This window comes from Adiantum capillus-veneris, chromosome 28, assembly GCF_014529385.1.
Source record: "Adiantum capillus-veneris isolate H3 chromosome 28, ASM1452938v2, whole genome shotgun sequence".
NCBI classification, from domain to species: Eukaryota; Viridiplantae; Streptophyta; class Polypodiopsida; order Polypodiales; family Pteridaceae; genus Adiantum; species Adiantum capillus-veneris.
The window spans coordinates 73,246,377-73,270,459 of record NC_140958.1 but is presented as its reverse complement, the minus strand read 5'-3'; the positions used below and the strand labels follow the sequence as shown (position 1 = coordinate 73,270,459).

The following is a 24,083-nucleotide window of genomic DNA, read 5'->3' as shown; positions in this document are numbered from 1 at the left end:
CTCATGCACAATGTTTTCCATGAGAGATTACTTAACCCTTACAAAGGAGCACCACCAGAAGAAGCAATAGTTGCAAATCCTTCAAAAATCGAAGATCAAGAAGAAGTACTTCAATCTGAGTCCATCCTGCGACATGAAGACAAGGTATTAAGAAACGATAAGATTATCCAACGATATCTTATTTAAGGATTGTCCTTTTAAAGATGCTAGAGGGATGCAAGGAACCTAGCTAAGGGTAATATGAACCTTGTCAATGCTTACAATGCTATACTAGAGTAAGCAAATGAAAATGCAGTTTAAATGAACAGTGTTTTTGTCTTATAAGACTCATTATCTTTCTTTTATTATGCACAAAATTTAAGAAGTATGCATGCTTAGAATCATGTTTGTGATGACGACATCACTCAAACACCAAGATAAAAGGGGAACAAGAGTTAGGATATAGATATGTGCTTCTAAACCTATCTCAACAAAGGGACCAAAAGGAGAAATGGTTGCATCTCAAAAAGGGTTCAAAAGGAGACGGTCTACCAAAGAGCAATGTACAATAAGTACTTCTTGATTCACCTCAGCAAGGGACCAAGAGGAGAGATGGTTACATCTCAATAAGGGTCCAAAAAAAGGTAGTCTATCAAAGAGCAACGTGCATCTAATGGAGCTTAAAAGACCTTTGGGTTAGCTTCATTAAAGACCTCCAAAAGTAAGTGTTAAAAAGTCCTTTGACCTTTAGCAAGCTAGGGCTGACCTTGAGGTGGGAATCCTACCCAAGCATGAGGTGCTTGTCGGCTTGCTAACTAAGGTGCTTAAGGTGTTTGTGGGAACCTTGCCCAAGCTTGAGGTGCTTCTCATGCTTAAATGACTAAGCTTCTTGAAGTGTTCAATTCAAACATGATCTCTCAAGAGGCATAAACGGTTTTCATGCATAAATGACTAGGTGCTCGAAGTGTTCAATTCAAACATGATAGCTTACGTTACGAAGCATAAAAGACACATGTCAAGATTCTCACATTTGGCCCTCATGATGTGCTTGAATCCTATTGGATAGGCTTTAAAGGGGTCCAATGAAAATTTAAATACATAAAAATAAATAATTAAGTTCTTTCTCTCGAAGAGGAAAAAGATGACACATGTCCAAATGATATGATTAAATAATACGAGAGAGAGAGAGAGAGAGAGAGAGAGAGAGAGAGAGAGGGCGTGGACCAAGCATGAGAGGGGGGTATACTCTCCCACACACACACACACTCTCTCTCATTGTGGGAAGTGCAAAGTGCAAGAGCTCCATCTCCTTCTCCAAGCTTGTTGAGAAGTGGACAACTTACACCAACACTCTTGGCTATGGAATGCAATCCAACCAAAAGTCATGCTTCAACGCTTAAGCTTGCCATCTTCTTCATCTTCATTACTATGCTATTATGCTATGCTAAGCAAGAAGAGTGATGATAAGTGAGGAACTATTTCTTTCTTCTATGGATGATTCTTCTTCCTCATTCCCCGCTAGTTCTCTCCACCTTCGAAGGTGTTTGAAGCCTTGGGACTGAGGCTTGGGATAGTTAATGCTTTTTGCAAAGTTTATGTTATGCTTGTGATGCATGAAGCTTTCCATCTTCATTGCGTCACCTAGGTCACAAGGAACACAAATATTGTATTGTATTAAGTCTATCTTGATGGAAAAATCTATAATACAAACACCTTTTGGAGGGGGGACCGGCTCCAAGTAAATCCGGTCCTCAACTATTGTCATGTTCTCTAATACTCTCTCTCTTGCAAAAGTATTATTCATGCCAAGTTAGTTAAGTATAATGGTCATGTTGCTACCATCAATTAAGTTCACTCTCTATATTCTCAAAGTAATCTCACAAAAATGCTCACTCTAATTCTCTTAATTCCTCTATTCTCAAAGGTCATGAGCCATTTCCATTACCCCCCCCCCCCCTCTCTCTCTCTCCCCCTCATATAATTTTATATTTGAATGTGAGAAAACCTACAAAATTTAAAGAGAGTACACTCCCCTTCTCTCTCTCTCTCTCTCTCTCTCTCTCTCTCTCTCTCTCGTTTCACAGCTCCATGACCTCGCCACCTTTCACAGCTAATGCTTTTTGGGTCAAACTGCTTAAGAGCTCCAAACCAAACCAATAAATCTATTTAAGAGGTATTGTTATATTATTGGGTTAGATATAGAGTTAAACCTCAAAATTTGTAAGTAGGATTACACTAAACCTAGTTCTCTAACATTGCTTCTAGCTAGTAGATATTTGTAAGATCTCTTGCTAGGAGTTGGAAAACTTACAAATTACTTTATCTACCCTTTCCACTCTCCCAGACGAATGAAGCTAGAAATTTGCGTCAGCATCTTGCCAAAAAAGACTATTATCATTAGCACGATGCCGTTAGGAGACGTGTATTGATGATAGACAACTGGAAATGTGTTCTACATCACATAACACATGTATGAATTGGAAAGTCTATAGTTCATACTAATCATCATTCTCTGTCTAAAAAACCCTCATCGTTGGCACCCCCTGCATGTCGTTGCCAACACCTATGACATTGCCCACAATGCTATCATCACCTACCCTAGCAACCTAGCCCTCTACAAACCGTTCTGTGTCGAGAGCACGTCCCAACTATGGGGAGAGAGAGAGAGAGAGAGAGAGAGAGAGAGAGAGAGAGAGAGAGAGAGAGAGAGAGAGAGAGAGAGAGAGAGAGAGAGAGAGAGAGAGAGAGAGACTAAATACCTAGCAGGCTGTAGGTGCCGCTACTCTACTCCTTTCGACCAGCTAGGTGCTATGTCGACAGACAGCTGCAATGCCGCTCTGGTCCTTCCCACCTAGGTGCTCTCTCGACTACCCGTCAAGGAGTTGATCGCCATAGCTGGACTGGTCTCTCTCTCTCTCTCTCTCTAACACACACACATACAGACACATCGGTAATGTCTCTGTTTATGGTTTTATATAAAAAAACTATACTACCCCCTACTGCAGTCATCCTGGCTATGTATTTCCACTTGAAATATGGATTTATATCTTTCATAACTACACTAAGTTGGTATCCATAGTGGGAAGGAACCCTATAGGGTTATGATGGTTGGAAGTCTTTCATCTGGTAGCTATATAACGTGGTTACAAATCTTTTACTCTATAACTGGGCCTCACCTACCCTGCCATGCTAAAGGCGCTATGGTTGCTTTGCTCTATTGGACCGGACTGCATCAGAGGTGGCTACGTTTTTTGGTTTCCCCAGGAGAAACAACACCTAGCCTACTCAGTGCTTGGGGTGATAAGGATTCTGCACGCTACACACCATGAGTGATCATGATCTACCTTCTTCTATTTAAAGAGGTGAGGGTGCATTCTGCCTCTCACTTAGCCTTGTGTGTGTTCTACTTGCATAAAAAGTTTGAACTGTGTGTCTGTGTTCACTTTTTGTTGCACCAATCATGGAGCTTGCAACACAACTGACACAAGTTGGTTACTGTTTACTGAGCTTGGTATTTTGGTTTTTTCTCTCCTTGTTTACATATTTAGCTTTGGATGATATACGCACCCAGGCTATGGGTTGGTGTACCATGTCGCTTAGCCTGGTAAGGCCCACTGTGTGGGTTGGCTTTGCTTGACAATACGTGGCATACTGGTTGTATGGTATGATACTTATATGATATTTGGATTGCTCTACTCGGTTGTGAGTAACTCTGCGAAAATAGTTGAACATTAGAAATTGAGGTTTGTTATAATTGTTGATTGACTGGCATGATAAAACGCTACTCTGTTGATGTATTAGATGATGGGATGACCTGCTGCGTAGGAGTAATGTTCATTACTTTCTTTTTTAGATGGGGAGTATGCCCCGATTGCTTACTGTCACTGGACTGTTACTAGTTGTGCCTCTAAACATGATACAGGTCGTGCAGTATTTAACTGGCTCTCCTAGAAGGGTGTACCATTTCGGGATGGTTTGGTAGAAACTCTGGTGCTTGATGTTGCTTGTTCGAAATCTATACGTTGTTTTGATGGGTTGTTATATTACACTTTTCTGGCATTCACTAGTTCGAATACTGTTGAGAAGGAAAAAAATGCCCCACAGGGCGATTGCTCTTGTTTGCTTCAAGGTTTAAACCTCGTTCTGGCTAAACACCACGTTTATATTAGGAGTTTGGCCACTTGGTGGGCTAAACAACAAGGCACAAGATTTTGTTTTTAAACTAAGAGGAAGTGTAGTTAGAGTATTCTTCACATTGGCATACAACCGTAGGGTGGTTGGATTCCTTGAACCCTAATGAGCATATACTATTCAAAGTCTATCCTAATAAACAAAAACAAGTTTTATATTCTTAAAAATATTAATGGAATTTTATGCTACTTTATGGCTTCATATAGCAAATGGAAGTGGAGCTTGACTAATCTAACAAAGAAAAAAACCTCAAAAGACTGATAAGCTTTTAATAGGGAGACACTCGTATCAAAAGGGGTAGTGACCTTCTGATCAGAATAATATGTATGCTATTATGATTAAAATATGAGAAATATAAACTTTAGGATAATAAAACATAAAATCTGGAACACATGAGTACTTTGGATTGTACGTTTAAGTTAAAAAAGTTATAAGATGGACATGGATAACAACTGGTATAATCCATTGATACCTGTAAAACACATCAAGGCTAACATATCTATTGTCTTGTTTGAATGGATGCAGGTAAGGACTCTATCTTATCTTGGAAGTTTTTTTGGCTTAAAGCAATTGTCTACACATGATTACACTTACACCTACAACTGGGGAAGTACTTCTAATATCTCTATACTGGAATGAGGCTTCATTCTTATAAGCATTGTACAACGATAATTCTAAGACTGAGTTGTTTTTGTACTTATCATTTCCCTTTCTCTGAACCAGATGTCTTTTGAATGGAAAAGTTCAACTATGTCTTATTATTCACGTAAAAATAGTTACACACACACACACACACACACACTCAATTGCCCGTCAAATAGGAGTTGATGGCCATAGCTTGAATCTCTCTCTCTCTCTCTCTCTCTCTCTCTCTCTCTCTCTCTCTCTCTCTCTCTCTCTCCACACTCCCCACTCCCCCACTCGGCTGACGGTTCACCTTCCTCCAACTGTTGCGGCACCTTCACGATGCACTCAAGGTCCGACTTGGCTACTCACAACCTCGCTCCCCAACTCCTACCACGTGGAAGGCCTGAAAAAGCTCTTCCATAATATGGTGCTATAGACTAGAAACACAGAGGTAAGTGCTTTTATTCTTCCACATTTTCAAATGGATAGAAGTGAAAGTGCACCCGTGAAGTCATTTGAACATCCTCCCCTTCCCACAAAAACACATAATCACACACATCAACGACACATTTTATGAGACTGAAGACATCTCAAAGTGCACCAATGGTGTTATTTGAACATCCCCCCCTTCCCACAAAAATAAATAATCACACATGGAAATATTATTTTTAAAATCCTATTTGAGAGTGAGATTCACCAAAAGACCATGCGGAAGCAATAACCTAGGTCATCAAAACAATTTTGCAAGAAAAGCCCACAATATATCTCTCTCTCTCTCTAAAACGTTAATACACTTTAAAAAGTTATTACTAATCCTTCCTCTCTCTGATCACGGCTCTTTGAAAAACACGTATTGATTTTCTGCAATTGCAGCTCTACGCGAGGCTTGGTAACCTGCTACTGCACGTCGCCTTGTATTCCGCAGGAGGCAACTCTCAACCACTACCTGGTTGCTAGAGCTACCCGCTCATACTCCAACTCCTCGGATTTTGCAACGATAGCCATCTATAACGATGAGAGGAGGCACCTCCGGTGTTTCTGTCACCGTTACCCCTCTCTCTCTCTCTCTCTCTCTCCTACTTGCTGGTAAGTTGCCTAGAGTAATCATCTGCAAAGGTCCCCTACTTATGTTCCCTCGTCGATTCAAGGCGCTAGTTGGTTGAAGTCATAACATGATGTTGAGAGGACGATGGAAGGGATAACTATTATTGGTAGTCGATTTTAGTATGCTGGGGCAACCTTCTTCCGTCTTTGTTGGCTACCCTCATCGTTGGCACCCCCTGCATGTTGTTGCCATCACTTGTGACATTGCCCGCCACAATGCTATTATCACCTACCCTAGCAACCTATCCCTCTACAAACCGTTGTGTCGAGAGCACATCGAACTATGGAGAGAGAGAGAGAGAGAGAGAGAGAGAGAGAGAGAGAGAGAGAGAGAGAGAGAGAGAGAGAGAGAGAGAGAGAGAGAGAGAGAGAGAGAGAGAGAGAGAGAGAGAGAGGGAGGGGAATGTCTGACATGGTCCACTCCACTATTGGAGTAAAGCAGGGATGCCCCCTATCCCCGATTCTTTTTGAGATGTATGTGGATAAGTTTTCAGACTATATAGAGCGTCAGGGAGACAAGGGGGCTCAGCTAGCAGGGACATGGATTCCGTTGTTACTATATGCTGATGATATTGTGCTGTTTTTTGACTCTCCAGAGGGGATGCAGCGTCATTTGGATGCTCTGCATACATTTGCTCGTGGCAGTGGATTGTCTGTCAATCTGGGGAAAACCAAGGTTATGGTGTTCAACATCACACCACAGTGGGTCAGGAGGTCGACACCCACATTTACGTATGGCTAGGAGAGTGTGGAGTACACAAATGCATTAGACACTAGACTGACGACAGCATATGTAGCTTTGGGAGGACTGGAGAGAATGTGTTCGCATATTCAATTTCAAGAACCGCAAACAAAGCTCTGGCTTTTTTACACTCTAGTGACTCCAGCTATGCTTTATGGAGTTCAGGTATGGGGACCCTCAGTAGACCACCATGGGAGATCTGGCAATATAGATGGATGGAGATGTATGGACAGGCCTCTGGTCTCTATGATCGCTCGGATGATTCGGACTAAGGCCTCAGTACTACATGAGATTATCCGAGCCGAGCTAGCCCCACCCCTCGGTGGTGGAGGCATTGACTAGATCAGTATCCTTTATACACAGTCTATGGGATCTCCCCAGGGACAGATACACTCGGCTTGCCCTGGAGTCATCTCGACAACTAGCTCTACAAGGCGATACAACATGTTGGTATGGACAAATGATAGCATGGTTTCAGTCGCATGGTCTCAACATGAATAGATTACCTCCGCTTCAATACTCCCTGGATGCACCCTCCCTGTCTCTCACACGGATAGAGATCACTAGACTCATACGTCAGGATCTGATTTAGCTAGATACCAGGAGCACATGGATACAGCCGACACAAGAGTTGGGCATAAAGATGGCCTTCTACAAAGAGCATCTTCTCCAACTCATGGAGGACGGCTTTGTGACTAGGTCTGCATACATGGATATACACTTATCTCATGGGATGAGATGCGCTATTGGACAAATACGCACATCCTCACATCAGCTCCAGATACTGGCTGATTTCGAGGGGTGCCAGCAGGGGCCAGGATATGTCACCTATGTAACTTAGAGCCAGAGACAGAGCTGCACTACACATTTCACTGCCCGACATACTATGAGATGCACGGCCACTTCCACTGCATGTTCAGAGAAGGTTTCGGACCTTTTTCTAGAGTCATGAGATACAAGGATCAAAGATGTCTCGGACTATTCCTACTAGAGGCTGCACAGACTTAGGGAGAGCTTGTTGAGGACATCAGGGGAAAGACACTCTTAGAGACGAATCACAAATTTCTTTACACCAGCCAGAGGACAGTCAACGAAGCAGTCATTACAACAGATTCATAGCCTACTCATACTAGAGGTACGCTGATTGATCGAGCCACTGAGCTTTGCGGATCCAGACGCCCACGACCTCGGGGGGTCTCCCACTACCGACAAAGGCTGCAACAGAAGATACATATCACTCTAGCTCGACATGCAAGACGCCCAACCAGAGTAATGACCATGGAGGAGGTCGACGAGATCCGTCAACGATCAATGAGAGATTTCATCTGAACCCACAAAAACACCCCCTCCCCCCCCCCCCCCCCTATTTCCTTTATCCTTAGTGTTTTAGTGTTAGTATTAGTTCTTTGTAACTTTGTAATTTCCTTACTCAGACATGGTATCAGATTCACCAATTTTAACTTTTTGGTCTCATAGAGACATTAATATAACATTTTATTTCATTTCATTTCTCTCTCTCTCTCTCTCTCTCTCTCTCTCTCGCACTCCCCACTTGGCTGATGGTTCACCTTCCTCCAACCGTTGCGGCACCCTCACGATGCACTCAACATCCAGCTTGGCTGCTCACTACCTCGCTCCCCAGCTCCTACCACGTGGAAGGCCATATAATATACTAGTACGGCCGATTGCCTTCGGCTACTTCTCTCTCTTTCTTTCTCTTCTTCTTTATCGTGTGCACAAGGGCTTTTCTCAATTTTGGAGTTTAGTCTTTATGTCGCAGATGTTGAACGTGTAAAGGGTTCCCCGTTACGCTAGGCTATATTATGTTAGTTTAGATGATTTTTGTTAGGTTGCGCTGTTGGTGATTTATTATTCTTTTTTGGGCTTGAGACAAAAGGTCACCGAGCTTTGCTTCAGTAAGCGTCAACAATGGCCAGCAGGCAAAAGAAGTCGAAGAAAATTGGGAAGAGGAAGTCGTATGCAGCAGCATCGTCGTTCTCATCGGCATCAGCGGCAAAGCGTACTAGGGTTGGGGGCCCCGAGTCTGTCGCGCGCACCAAGGCCAAGCTCTCCAATGTTGGAGATGGAGCGAACCTCTTTGAGAGCCAGTGGACCAAGCGCAAATTTGAGATTTTGGGAAGAAAGAGTAAGCTTGAAGGGCGTCGTGCTGGACTGTCTCGCTCTGCAGCAATTGACAAGGTAAGAGTGTACTATTCCCTCACTTGTTTCTCCTGGTTGCGCGTGCTTCGTACATGTTTCATGTGCAGATTTCGTTTTGCCAGCTGCATTTTAGCATTGCCAGCTGTTAAACTATTAGTTAATTAGCTGTCATCATTGTGACATTGCTTTTTTTGCAGAGAAAGAAGACAATCCTACAGGAGTTTCAAAGCAGAGGCAAAGCTAATGTATTTTTGGATCATCGCTTTGGAGAGAGAGACGAAGGCCTCACTGAAGAGGACAAGGCTATTCTGCGTTTCCAGCGAGAAAGACAGGCACGTCATTCTGTGAGAGCTGATTATTGTGGTTGTGGATTAACTGTTCCAAGGCGCTTTCAAACACCGTTCAGTCTCTTATGTGTTGCAATTCTTGCCTTTATGCCCGATTTATGAAGCAGTTGTTTTTAGTACAGGAATGTTATTGGAAGCAGCAGCAGAAGGGATATAATATTAGGCTTTCATTCCAGTATACCAAATGCTGGAAAGCGTGTAGCACATAAGGAGCTAACTTTAGGATTGCTCATCTTGTATCAAGTTGCCCATGATAGTCAGCTAGAGCTGTTTGCAAGTTTTAAGCAAAGCTTTTCTAGCATGCATTCAATTTGATAGAGTTTTCAATATCTTTAGGCAGCGTCAGTGGTTGTGGCTCAATTTGGGCTACCATAAATAGCTATGCGTGAGGCAGCGTTCAGATTGCCCATGCAAATAGCCGGGACATGGGAGCTGTTCTTGTGGCCAGCACCGGTTGGTCAGCAAAATGCTGATATGTTTCTAGACCTACCAATGCAATGGGCAGCTCGACCTCCTCGGATGCACGAATTGTCCACCATTTTTGTTTGTTGCCTTTCTGTTCTTTGTTTTGCGTTTTGTCTCTTCTTTTGTTTCACTGTTTTCTCTTCTTTGTTTTTACGCCTAATTCCTTGTTTGCATGTGTGATGGGTGTGTTGTGTGGGTGTGTGAAGCTTCAATTTTCTGGTCATTCCAACTCTACAAAACATTTCTATTGCATCCCACAGTGATTTATTGGTGACGTGTGAATTGTATGCTGTAGATGCTGATTTTGCAATATAGGCGGATTTGATCATTCACATGCTTCTTATGTCATAATGAAAGACAATCGCTCATGTATTATAGCAGAGTTGAGGCATAAAGTTATTGGATGAGTGTCATACTCCTCCTTTGCTGGTCATAGAGGAATAATGCCTACAACACTTATGATAGAGCATATGTACGTGAGTGTATAACTTGCCAAAAGGTCAAGTTTACCAGGCATAAATTGCTTGTTTGCTATGGAAAAGCATTACAATGAACTTCATAATGGATTTGTCAAGGACACAACAAGGCAATGATGCTATCTGGACGATTATCCAGAGATTTAGCAAATAAGCGCACTTTTTGCCACTTAAGAAAACCATCAAAGTTGAGCATATGGCTAAAATGGGTCTTGCACAGGGGTTCAAACATCATGGAATGCCTAAGTCTACTGAGAGAGATAGAGATCCCAGAACTACAAGTCTCATTTGGAGAGCATTGTTTGATAACATGGAAACAAGCTTCATTGTTCACTGGCTTATCATCCTCAAACGGATGGATAAAATGAGGCTTTAAATTCAGTCGCCTTGGATATTTTGAAATGCTATGTTGTGGATCAAAGGGCTTCATGAGAAAAGTATCTACCGCGTAACAATACAATGCATGCATTCATAGGAAAGGCTCCTTTTGAAATTGTGTATGGCAAATTGATTTTACACCTATTCTACGCAATAAGGATGAAATCTTTGGAGCTGATGAATACGTAAGAGACTTGGATATTGTTTTTTCTTAAGTGAGGACAACCATTGCAAGTTCATACGAAAAACACAAGAAGGTTGCTGATAAGCACAAAAGACATATGGATGTAAAAGAAAATTGGTTGGGTATTGCTGAACTTTGAGAAAATTCAACTGAGAAGGAAGTAAAATGATGAGAATTCGACTTCTAAAGGCAAAAGAAAATGCTCTTAGAAAGAATGAATGTATCTTTACCTTGCTACTATGTATTATGTCACGTGACACATCCAACCCTATGTGTCCGTGGACAAGCTACAGCACGACAAGGGTTCAGTCAGTCCAGTCAGTCTAGATTAGCAAGTGTTTTGGCACTTTTGTGAGTCTGTTCGCAGACCGTGTATGCCCAAACACTTAGTGTAGATGCATATCCTCTGGTTGCACATAGCATGATCATCAGCATTTCCATCAGAATTCATCAGAATCCATTAAGGGAAATTTTCAGTGCATTTAACCTATTTTTCCTATTTTTGACATTTTTTACTTATTATTTTTAAGTAACTTTTGTTGGAAAGTAGGTAGGGAAAATTGAGTAAGTTGGTCTATAAGCAAACCTAGGCTAGCACTAATTGGCAGAAGAGCAAGGAGAACACAGGCCGCAAGCAGCAGGTTCCCCCTCTCTCTCTCTCTCAGCAAGATCCCCCCCTTGGTGGCGTTTTCCCTCCAAGCAAGAACCTCAGCTTCCTAGCGTTTTTCATCAAGTCATCCTCGCCATGAAGACCCCAGCCACCTGGCGTTTTCAGCCATAGCCTCATGGATCAATGAAGTGGCTTTCAGGCTTGCTTTACCTAGTCATCGATGAATATATAATTCTTTTCATGTAAGTCTTCTTAGCAAGTATGCTGGATCGGAACCCACAGATCCGATCAATGAGATCATTTATAATGCTTCTTATGTCCACAACACCTCAACTCCTAGCGTTTCTGTTGCTAGCACCCCAACATCATCAGCATTTTGCATCAGTTGAGCCCAGCGTTTTGCATTAGATTAGTCCAGCGTTTTGCATCAGATTAGCCCTAGCATTTTGCAATTCATCTGCATGAAGCATCAACACTCAATATTCAACATCTAGCGATTGTATCAACATTTGTGCAAGGAATCAAAGCAAGTACTTGCTTTTGCAATAGAACAAGCGGGCCTTTGAGGGTGGTTGGGACCTGATATACGGTGTCATCTCTCTCTCTCTCTCTCTTTCTTTCTGAGTCTCTCTTCCATTGTGTTTAGTTTAGTTTCTTTCAAGTGAAGTAAAGTAGCCTTGTGTTACATACCTCTTTTTTGGCTCAGTTTGCCTAGATATTGTTTGCATTGAGACCTTGCTATTGCTCACAAGCTCAATTTCTGTAGCTTTACTTTCTTGTTGTCATAGCCGCCTCTACGGTGACATCGCGACGGCCCTTGCTTGGAATCTACTAAATGCCTCTCAGCTTGCTAACCCTAGTCCGCGGTCGACGACCTCCCCTAAGCTTGTTAACCTTATCAGATCCAGATGCATTACATAACACTACACTCTTTTCATGTGCACATTTAACCCTATGTACATGTGGACAATTTGTAACTCCTATTCCTAGGGTTTAGGACAACCTAGGAAGTTATCTGGCAATCTTGTGAGCTTGTATGCAGGAGGTGCATGTCCTGGCACTCAGAGTAGCTGCATACCCTCTGATTGCACAAGCCATTAGTACCTAGTAGAAGCATTAGCATCAAGCATAAGTGTAATGGAAATGGCCTATGAACATTGAGAATAGCGGAATTAAGAGAATTATAGTGAGCATTTTAATGAGACTACTTTGAGAACATAGAGGATGAACTTAATTAGCGGTAGCAACATAACCATTATACTTAATTAACTTGGGCATGAACAATACTTTTGCAAGAGAGAGTTGAAGAACTTGACAACAGTTGAGGACCGGATTTATGTGGAGCCGATCCTCCCTCCAATAGGCTTTTGTATTATAGATTCTCCCATAAATAGAGACTTGGTACAATACAATCTTTGTGTTCCTTGTGACCTAGGTGATGCAATGAAGATGGAAAGCTTCCTGCATCACGAGGATAACATAACCTTTGTAAAAGCATTAACTATCCCCGGCCTCAGTCCCAAGGCCTCAAACACCTTCGAAGGTGGAGAGAGCTAGCAGGGAATGAGGGTAGAAAAGAGGAAGAAGAATCATTCATAGGAGAAAGAAATAGTTCCTCACTTATCATTACTCTTCTTGCTTAGCATAGCATAATAGCATAGTAATAAAGATGGGGAAGATGACAAGCTTAAGCCTCGAAGCATGGCTCTTGGTTGGATTTGCATGCCATAGCCAAGAGTGTTGGTGTAGGCTCTCAACTTCTCAACAAGCTTGGAGAAGGAGATGGAGTTCTTGCACTTGGCACGTCCACAATGAGAGTGTGTGTGTGTGTGTGTGTGGGGGGAGAGAGTATGCCTTGCAAGCAAGTCCCCTCCTTGCTTGGGTCGACCCTCTCTTCTAGCTCATGCTTGAAGCTCATTGGCTCTCTCAAGCCTAGCCAATCACAAGCCTGGGTCCATTCAAGTAGTAGGGTAGTCTTTGGACAAGTGTCCTCCTTTTCCCTTTGAGAGAGAGGACTTGATAAATGCTTAAACAATTAATTTAATTAGCTAAAAGATTATTGGACTCCTTTAGAGGCCAACCAATAGGCTGTAGGCACCTTATGAGGGCAACATGGAGAGGAGCTTGACATGTGTCCTTGTTACCTCTAGAGTCTATAGACTAGGCTTGCCTTGTGTGAGGGGGTGTGTGTTCTCTCCCCCCATGTGTAGAAATCCTTGTTGACTTTTGGAACACCTTAAGCCTCTCAAGCACCTTAGTCATGGAGCACCTTAGCACCTTTGTCATTAAGCACCTCAAGCACCTTAGCCGGCAAGCACCTTAGTCAGCAAACACGACAAGCACCTCAAGCTTGGGCCGTGTTCCGACCTCAAGCATAGCCCTAGCTTGCCTAAGGTATAAGGATTTTTAACACTAACCTTTGGAGGTCTTTAATGAAGCTTATCCGAAGGTCTTTAAGCTCCATTCTAGCATTTCTCTTTGACATACCATCTCTCATTTGGACCCTTTGACTTTGGCCCCGTGTTGAGATAGATCCATAAGCACATGTCTATATTCTTCTCCCACATTAAATGATCAGTTTAATACGAGAAACTCATTTGGGTTGCACCTTGTCTTCATGCCGAAGGATAGCTTCGGGTTAGAGCACCTCTTCTTGATCTTCTATCTCTAATGGGTCTTCAATAATTGGTTCTCTTGGTGGCTCTCCTTTGTAGGGCTCAAGTAGGCTCACATGAAAAGCATTGTGTATGAGCCAATGGTTGGGCAACTTGAGTTGATAAGCCATGTAATTGATTGGCTTCAAGATTTGAAAAGGGCCATAGTATCTTTTTACTAGTTTAGCATAATACTTTTGATGGCCCGTAGGATTTTTGCCCGTCGTTTACTTCAATTGAGATTTGGGATACTTAAGTAAGACCCAACCATTTTCTTTGAAGGTTAAGGACACACATTATTTATGAGGATACACCATCACTTACTTCTGCTGCACATTACTTTGGTATTAGAGCTCTTTGACAGTGTTCGGTATCATCACTCAAGGAAAGAAGCACAAAGAACCACATAAATATTTTGTGCTTGTTGTGATTGAACGCAACCCAAGACCACTTGGGCGTGTCGATTACTAATCTGTGTTTAAAAAGAGTGGCAAGTAATGCAGAAAAGAAGGGCTTGTCCAACCTCCCCTCATTCCTCTTTTCCACTCTCAGACCTTGCACTTAGCGGCAGGCCAATCAATGTGAGGTGGAAAAAAGCAACCTTGGTGTGAGCGAAAAGTTGCCAAGGGGCAAGGTTGTAAGGTACGTAGTATTCGGTACGTGTTCGGTACGTACTGTACGTTGTACCGTATGGATTGGGCCATAAGGTACGTAAAATTCGTAGTATATTTTTTAAAAGCTAAAAATACAAAGAATTTCAAATTTATATACAACCTATCTAGTTTAAAAACACTGCACAATACTTAAACATAGCCACAACTTTCAAAAAACACTTAAAATCACCCCACAAGTTAAGTAACCGCTAGATAACTCTGCAACACAATTAACGCACACTTCCAAGTTGAATACAAAACTTACAATCTTTCGCGAGGTCAGGACTCTAGAGTGCCTCCTTGCAGACTCCAAACACAAAGAGAGGGAGGGAGGGAGGGAGAAAGAACCTTATTGGTGGCGGCAAATCCTTCCTTGGTCTCTGTGCAGAGACTCTGTTCTACTCTCCGATTCTCTGTTGTGATAATAACCAATATAGGATAGGTGGACTTATTAAAGGCCTCGCCCACCTAATCCGACCACGGGGAATAGGCACTGTTGGCGATTTTTTTTTTTACAGAGGTTTATTTTTTCAGAGGGTTTTTTTTTTTTTTTGGGGTACGTACGGAATCGTACGGTGCGTACGGATACCGTACAGACGTACCGTACGGTACGGAACCATACCGTACGTACGTACGGAAACAACCTTGCCAAGGGGTGCACCCGCAGGAAGGAGTTGAGCTTGGGGTAAGAGAAAAGCCTTCTTAAACGCAGATTGTAAGCAGTACCAAGTACAAAGAACCCAAGTATCCAAGTATCTCAAGTACCCAAGTACAAGTACCTCAAAAACCCAAGTACCCAAGTGTAACAAACTTGGACACCCCAAGTGAAGATTCTACTCAGACACAACAGAGATTCACTTCAAAACGGGTCACAAAGACGACACAGGCGTAGTTCCGTGCCAAGAGGTATTGGCTCCAAAGACTGGCGCCCCTTTTGGTATTCTTTTTATATTAATATGTGTGCAAAGTACAAAGAGAGCCCACGGGTGCTCACTCTTAGACTCTGCGTCCACATGCTCTGAGAAGTGAGTCCCAAAGGCCACTTATAAAGGTTACATGGGGTTGCTAAAAGCAGAGCCCCCAAAAGCTTCCAAATTAAAAAGCAGTAAGTTTCCAAAGGCAAGTGGTCGTCCAAAACTGCCAAAAGCTGTCAGCGTAATTTCTAGTAGGTCCGTACGGCAGTCAGCGTTATTTGCGGAATTCCGTACGCCAGCCAGGTCAACAGCCTCTTGCTTTATTTTCTTGTGTCCTCGGGAGTGCCCTCGTCACTTAGCCATAAGTTGGGACAACTTACAGGGTTGCCATGTCACCAGTTTGTGACATACCCCCCTCTTGAAAGATTTGTGATCACCCTCGATTACGCCTGCGAAACAGACACAGGCCATAAACTATCTTAGTAGACACTGACTGTTAGTATCGATGCAGTAGACACAACACATCTAGCACTTGTATAAATCCACAGTCACATCAACACATCATTTGACATCACTTGACATCACATGACAAATCACATCCAAATTCATTCCAAATCTCAGATCATGATTAATTGGCAACGTATTTAGTAATCGCATCTAGATCTTGTCAGCCCTCACAGATGCCTGATTAACTAATCCTTATTGCAATGATGTCTATAGAGATTTATGAGACCGAACTGCTGCAGTCATTTCGTCTTTCAGTTCCTGTACTCAAACAAGTCAAGTACAAATCAATAAGTATCATTTTCGGGAACTCTAGTTGATAAAGTCATACGACAGAATACTGTCAGCCCATCAGTATCCCTGAAACCCAAAGAGGCATCAATGACTCTATATCAAATTCGGGTAATCTTTTGACAAAGGAGTGGAGTGACTCCCCTCTTGTGCAAGCACGTTGCACTAGATTCACCCATGCTGAAATCGGGGCTCTATCGGAGTAGACTATGCTAAACCGAATGCTTCAAGGTAAAGTTCCAAAATCTGAGGAGTATCTGCTAGGTCCTCCTTCTCCATCTACTTCGCATCCAATGCAGGATAGTTCTTGAATTTAACTAAGAACCGCTTAATTACTTCACCTTTAATCTTTCTATCCGTTTGTGCTAATATCGTTCTAGAACGAGGATCTCCTTGCTTTCCTTCACTTCGGGTTGCTCATTTGGCTCCCCATCATCGGGCACATCGCCTTTAAAAGGCTTCAATAAACTCACATGAAATGCATTGTGAATCTTCTAAGTATCGTGCATCTTCAGTCTAAAGGAGACATCATGTATCTTTTCTTTTATTTGGAAAGGGCCATAGTATCTCATGCTAAGCTTTGGAAAAAGCCGCTCCTTTCCCTTTTTCTATCGTAGGTGTGCCTTCTCAAAACGTAAGAAGAGCACCCAATCGTCTTCCTTTAAGTTCAAATCGCGACGGTGTCGATCTGTTGCCTTCTTGTGTCTTTCCTGAGATTTCACTAAAGCCTCCCGGACCTTGGCAAAAGCAGTGTCCAAGTCCCTCGTGTACTGGTCGGCTTCAAAAATCTTATCTTTCGTGCTAAGGAAGGGTGGAACCTTCGAAGCACCTTCAATGACTTCAAATGGCGCCTTCCCTGTCAAAGAGTGGATCGTATTATTGTAGGCAAATTCCACCAATGGCAAATTTTTTTCCCATTGAGTCTTCTAATCAGAAATGTAAGAGTTCAATAAATCTAGTACGATTGAATTTGCAATCTCAGATTGCCCATCTGTCTGCGGGTGGAAAGATGACGAGGACTGCAACCGCGTGCCAATGTTCTCCTAAATAGCCTTCCGAAACAAACTCGTGAATTGGGGATCTCTGTCAGAGACTATTGTCTTAGGCATGCCATGTAATCTGAAAATATCTGAAATGAATAGTCTCTCTAAATGATCCGGCTTGACTGTTTTCTTCACTGGAATGAAGTGAGCTTGGTTGCTAAATCTGTCAATGACAGTCCAAATGCAATCATGCCCACTCCGTGTCTTTTGGAGATCAAAAATGAAATCATAGAAATACCTTCCCAGGGGCGGGTGGGAATGGGTAAAGGCTGTAACAATCCCTGTGCTTTATGCCTGTCAAACTTGACCTTTTGGAATACCAAGCAACTACGTACAAACTCGTCCACATCCTTCTTGAGTCTCGGCCAAAAGAAGTAACGCTCCACGCCTTTCAAGGTGGTGTCAATGCCGCAGTGACCCGTAAAAGGTGGACAATGGCATTCAATTAGAACCTTTTCCCTCAACGGCTGTGTAACGCACAACATCGTTTTCTTTATCAAGTAGCTATCCCGTATAAAATGTCCCTCTACTACCTCCCCATTCTGTATTCAGCGAATACATCCGAAAAATGTGGATCTGTGGTGTACTGACCAACCATGTCCTCCAAGCGTCTATGATGAATCACGGAAATAGCCAAGACTAATGGCTTCTGGGACAAAGCATGTGCACCAAGTTCTTCAGTCCCTGAATGTAGACAATCTGGAATTGAAATTGTGACAAGATGTTAGCCCACCACATCTGCTTCTCCGAAAGCTGCTTCTGTGACAAGAAGTAGCGTAAACTCTGATGATCAATGAAGACCGTAAAATCGGCTCCGAGTAGGTAATGTCGCTACTGAGTAAGAGCATGGATAATTGCCAAAAGCTCTTTCTCATAAATCTGTGCTGTCAATTCCGGCCTTGAAAACAATCGGCTCTCATAGGCAATGACATGGCCTTCTTGCATTAAGACCGCACCCAGACTACGACCACAAGCATCACAATATACTTCGAATGACTTTTGCAAATCCGACAGTCAATACTGGTCCGTAGTCAATTTCTATTCCAATGTCTGAAAGGCAGTCACCTCTGTGGGTCCCCACGAGAAAGGGACTCCTTTCTGCGTGAGAATGTGCCAAGGGAAAGCTACCTCTGCAAACTTTTGAATGAACCGCTGGTAGTAAGAACATAAGCCCAAGAAGCTTCTAACTTCATGAATATTCCTCAAATCGGGCCAATCATGTATAGTATCAATCTTGGTCGGGTCCATCTGTACTTTTGCTGCTGAGACAATGTGTCCAAAAAAGTGTATCTCCGGCAAGAAAATTTTACTCTTCTTGGCATTTATAACTAACTTGTGATCTCGCAATGCCTGAAAGACCTGAAGCAGATGGTGTCTATGTTCTGCCTCATCCTTGGAGAAGACTATAATGTCATCAAAGAAAGTGACGATAAAAGATCTGTACTCTCTAAAAATCCTATCCATCATTCGGTTGAAAGTCGTTGGAGCATTGGTAAGGCCAAAAGGCATCACCAAAAATTTATATAAACCGAAGCTCGTCCGAAATTCTATCTTGTAGACATCTCCCGACGCGATTCTGATATGATGATATCCGCTTTTCAAATCAATCCTCTTGAAACAAGAGGATCCTTGTAGTCGGTCAAGAATATCATCTATCCTTGGAATCGGGAATCTGTTCTTGATGGTGATTTTATTGAGAGCTCTGTAATCAATGCACATTCTCCAAGATCCGTCTTTCTTTAAAACCAATAACACCGGAGAGCAGTAGTGTAAAGTACTCGGTTGGATAAGACCCTTTTCCAAAAGGTCTTTCACTTGGTTGATAATCTCTTCATTCTAGGCTCGACTAACACGGTAAGGTGGCCGGTTCGGTGGTGTGCTTCCAGGTATCATATCAATAGTGTGATCCTCAGGATGAGATGGTGGCAACTCGCCTGGCAGACCTTCAGAGAAGCAATCGGCATGAGTGTGGAGAAAATGTTGGCGTTCTTTATCAATTCAGACATGTTCGTTTTGTGTTCATCATTTAACTCTTGCAAGTAGATCGAGTAAACAAAGAGGATTTTATTAATTTGGAAATGGCCGAAGCCGAAACAATAGGGACAGTCTCGCCTTTTAGTTTTACATCAAGTACAATTTTTCGGCCCTTTTCATTTGTCGTCGCTTTCTTGGCCCGATAATCGACCACGACGTTGTTCTTATGGTACCAAGGGACTCCTAGGAGGATGTCACAACCTTCCAAGGGCATTATGTAAAATTCCTCGTGCCCCAAATACCCCTGACAATGCAATTGAAGTTTGCCAATGACAGGTGTAATGGCTATGTCCCGTCCGGTGCCGCTAGAACTGCCTCTGCTTGTGGTCCCATCCTATTGGGTGTAATCTCGAGCCGCGCCGCCAATTCAAGTGAAATGAAGTTGGCCTTGGCTCCTCCATCAAAGAAAATCAGGGCTTCTTAATCTCTCACTTTGCCCCAAGCTCGGCAAAGTTCTATACTTCATCAATCATGCTTGGGTCAGTACCCATGCAGTTTGGAACCAGTCCTGCTTTCATCTTGTCTTTTCTGCCATGTTGCTTTGCTGTTCTCGAATTTTCTGGCTTGTCTTCATGTTGTTCTTGCTGTGCCTTTTTGGGGCACATGCGGAGACGTGCCCATGTTCCCCGCATCCAAAACACTTCCCTTCTTTGATGTAATTGGCCCTCTCTTGTAATCTTGTCTTTCTTTTCTTGGAAATTCTCTCTTTCTACTTTCATTATGAGAGGTTTGTTAGGTTCTTTGAGTCAAGATCTCTTTAGTGTTGTCCGAAGCATCTCGGAATTCAGATAAGGATTCAAATTTAATCGACTGTCTAGCTTCTTTGAACTCTTTTACTTTCTTGCTTTTGTCTTCGAGAAAGTCATATTGGTCGGCTATGAAAAAATGCTTCTTCTTTGCATAAAACATGTGGTCGTTGGGGTCCAAACTATTAGAGGATGACTCCTCTGTAGAACTGTCAGAAACTGGGCGATATCTCGGCTTCTTTGCCTTTTTCTTGCCCTTTCCGAAGCTTTGCTTTTTGCTTCGCTTTTTGCCTTTTCTGTCCTCGTTGCTCGAGTCAGAAGAGGTAGAAGAACTATAAGAAGAAGAAGAAGAAGAAGAACTGGGTAGTCCTTCAAATCGTACATGCTTCTTCTGCTTTCTTGCCGATGCAAAAGAAGATTGACGACCCAAATAACCCGGGAAGTCAGTTCCCTTCTTGTGCTTTTTCTCTTGCTTTTTGGATTTGTTGTTTGCGTCCAAAAGCCGACTGATTTGTGTTTGAACCACCTCTTGTAATTCTTGCTCTGTAAACATCCTCGGAGAAGGAGGTTTCTTGATTGCCGGTGTGTCACGTGACACATCCCAACCCTATGTGTCCGTGAACAAGCTACACCACAACAGGGTTCAGTCAGTCCAGTCAAGTCTAGATTAGCAGTGATCTGGCACTTTTGTGAGTCTATTCGTAGACCGTGCATGCCCTGTCACTTAGCATAGATGCATATCCTCCGGTTGCACACAGCATGATCATCGGAATTCCCATCAGAATCCATTAGCATCAGTTAGGGGAATTTTCCAGTGCATTTAGCCTATTTTCCTATTTATTGGTATTTTCACTTATTATTTTTAAGTGACTTTCCAACAAAGGTAGGTAGGGCAATTTTGCTAAGTTAATATATAAGCAAACCCAAGTTAGCACTTTCTTGCAGAAGAGGCAGCAGGAGCTTCCCGCTCAACATGCAACTTCTCAACAGTACCCTCCCTTAGCATTAGACCATCGCCATCACCACCCCTTCCTTGGCGTTTTTCTCCCTACAGCCAGCCATCGCCATAAGCCTCCAGTTCTTGGCGCTTTTCCCGCGATAGGCTCAGCCCAGCCATTAGCGTTTTCATTAACGCTAGGTAGCCAGCATTGATCAGCGTTTTGTAGCAGATTATCATCCCATGCATCAAAGACTTCAGCGTTTTTGCTTGCAACACCAAACCAGCAGTAGCGTTTTTGGCAAGATGCAGATTCAGCTAGCGTTTTGACTTTCAGCCCCTTGCCGCAGCAGATACACACAGTTTTCAGCCCTAGACACAGTAGCAGATCAGCCCCAGATCGGTTGCAGATGTTCCCCCATTTTCAGCCATAAAAACGCAGCCAAAACAGTCATTTTCAGCCACCGAAACAATCCCGAAAATCAGCAGATAGAAGACCTCAGATTTCAGCCACGAAGTCGTCATCGTCATCATCGTAGTCCAAGTTGCATCAGTCCATTGCATACGCATTGTACACCTTAGTGCAATCAAAGTAGACCACTCTCGCTGACGAGAGTGGGGCCTTCGGAGGAGGGTTTTACAACTCTCGGGTGTCGTATCTCTTCACTCTCCTTCTCTCAGTCTCATTCACTTGCACGCACAATATCCACTCACTTTGTTCGTGACCACAACACTCTACAAGACGGAAAGCTCTCTCTTTCCCTAAGAACTAAAAGGAACCTTGAGCAATAAAGATCACTAATCTTGAGAAAATACAACATTCATTCCACTGTACCTAACATGGTGTGATGGGTAGTTCTGTGGCTTTCTGCCACTGGGTGTGCACTTCTGCGATGGATTGTTGAGACAAAAATTTTGCAAATTTCGGATCCTTCGCAATTTTAATCATATGCTTTGTGCACTCGTCAACCTGCTGTCGACGTTCCATCTCTTCAAGTTCGTACTAAGTAGGCCTAGGTGGCCCGTACTCTTCCTCTGTTTGATCATTAAAATCTTCTTCGTGATCTCCTCCCGCATTCGTAGATGCAGAAGAAGTTGACCGATTCTTGTTTGGAATCCATATGTGTCGCGAGAAAAGAATTGGATTTCTTGGTAGAAGATAAATCGGCCGTGCTCTGATACCACTTTAACAAACTTGGACACCCCAAGTCAAGATTCCACCGTGACACAACAGAGATTCACTTCAAAACAATTTACAAAGACCAGCCCGGCGTAGTTCCGTGCCAAGAGATATTGGCCCAAAGATTGGCGCCCCTTTCGGTATTTCTTTTTATATTAATCTGTGTTCAAAGTACAAAGAGAGCCTGCGGGTGCTCACTCTCAGACTCTACTTCCAGATGCTCTGACTCCTGAGAAGTGAGCCCCAAAGGCCACTTATAAAGGTTACATAGGGTGCTAAAAGCAGAGCCCCCAAAAGCTTCTAAATTAAAAAGCAGTAAGTTTCCACAAGTAATTGGTCGTCGAAAACTGCCAAAAGCTGTCGGCGTAATTTTCGACAGGTCCGTATGACAGTCAACGGGAATTGCGGAGATTTGTACAATCAGTGTTATTTGTGGAATTCCATATGCCAGCCACGTCAGCAGCCTCTTGCTTTATTTTCTTGTCCCCGGGGTCCCCCTCGTCACTTAGCCATAAGTTGGGACAACTTATAGGGTTGCCATGTCACGAGTTTGTGACACCAAGAACCCAAGTACCCCAAGTACCCAAGTACCCCAAGCATCCAAGTACCCAAGTACTTAGTACATGTCATCAGCAGAAGCGGAATCGATACTTCGCGTGAAGTTAATGAGAGTGGAATTAGAAGTTGCTACATCGGGAGGATTGTTCTCGATCCTCCCCCATCCCCATCTACGCCACGAATTGCACCCAACCCTATGGAGACTTTGGTCAAGTCTATGATGGAGATGATTCCAAAACAAGAGGCTCAACATGCCGCCATGGACAGAGAACGTGAAGAACGAAGCGCAGCTATGGAGCTCGAGCGTGAGCAAGCATGTGAGGCTCAACGCATAGCGGCGGAAAAAAAGAGGGCAAGTATGGAGCTAGAGCGTGAGCTAGCACGGGAAGTCCAATGCATAGCGGTTGAAGAAAAGAGGACAGTTATGGTGCTAGAGTGAGAGGCACAGAGGGATCAATGCATGAAAGTCGATTCTACAGGTACTCTTCTCGAAGAGCGAGCCACTCAAGGAGGTCAGCAAGTCATTATGTAGCGTAGGTAGAGACGACGACTCCAACAATCGAGTCGCTAAGAAGTTGACGTTTAGTAAGTATGATGGTAAGATGGATGCTTCTTTGATTCATTCTTGGCTGCATCAATTTAATGCTTACTTTGCGACTAACAAGAAAACATCAACAATAAACTTTTGACTGTTCCTATGGGTGATTCCATTGATTGGTATCAAGCTTGGCAAGAGGCATAGTTCGCTGAGCATCTTGAGCATGCCGCAGATAGCGTACCCCTCTCTTTTAGTTGGGTCGACTTCCAAGACAAGCTCAAGGCTCGTTTTATGCCACCGCAGTACCTTGGTCGGTTAAGGGAAGATTGGCGAGGCCTTAAGCACAATGGCACTCTTGTTATGTCTTTTTCTAACCGTATTTTACAGATTGACGTTCAATTGCATAAATTGGATGCAGAAGGCAAGGAGGCTTTCCTTTTGGGTTGATGAGTACATCAAATTCGATGTGCAGGTCTTCAACCCTACGAACTACAATGATGCCGTCAGAATCGCTCTAGCACAAGAAATGAAGCACAACAAAGGTAAACCGAAGGAGATAAGTCATGTATCCCTCAGAACCCACCTAATGGTAAGAGTAATGGTAAGAACAATGGTAATTCTTCCTCTACACCTAGAGCATAACACTACCTCATAGTGATAGTAAAGGAAAGACAAACTCAGGAATCCCCTAAGTTGACACTTGATGAAAAATCTGCTCAAAGGCATAGTAGCCTGTAGGAGGTTGGTTAAGTCTCGAAGAATGAATTG

General features: G+C 43.1%; 1 protein-coding gene across 4 annotated transcripts in view; it reads left to right on the top strand.

The window, feature by feature from the left end:
• Positions 1 to 8,506: 8,506 nt before the first annotated feature.
• Positions 8,507 to 24,083, top strand: part of LOC147420684 (nucleolar-like protein) — an 88,366-nt gene continuing 72,789 nt past the window's right edge. For 2 of the 4 annotated variants that reach the window (XM_086504162.1, XM_086504160.1), the window contains exons 1-2: positions 8,510 to 8,842; positions 9,001 to 9,135. In XM_086504162.1, coding sequence (XP_086360288.1) covers positions 8,573 to 8,842; positions 9,001 to 9,135 — 405 coding nt within the window. In that variant the 5' untranslated portion in view covers positions 8,510 to 8,572. Of the gene's footprint in view, positions 8,843 to 9,000; positions 9,136 to 24,083 lie in introns of all 4 variants that reach the window. The other 2 variants (XM_086504164.1, XM_086504163.1) reach the window with 2 other exon arrangements.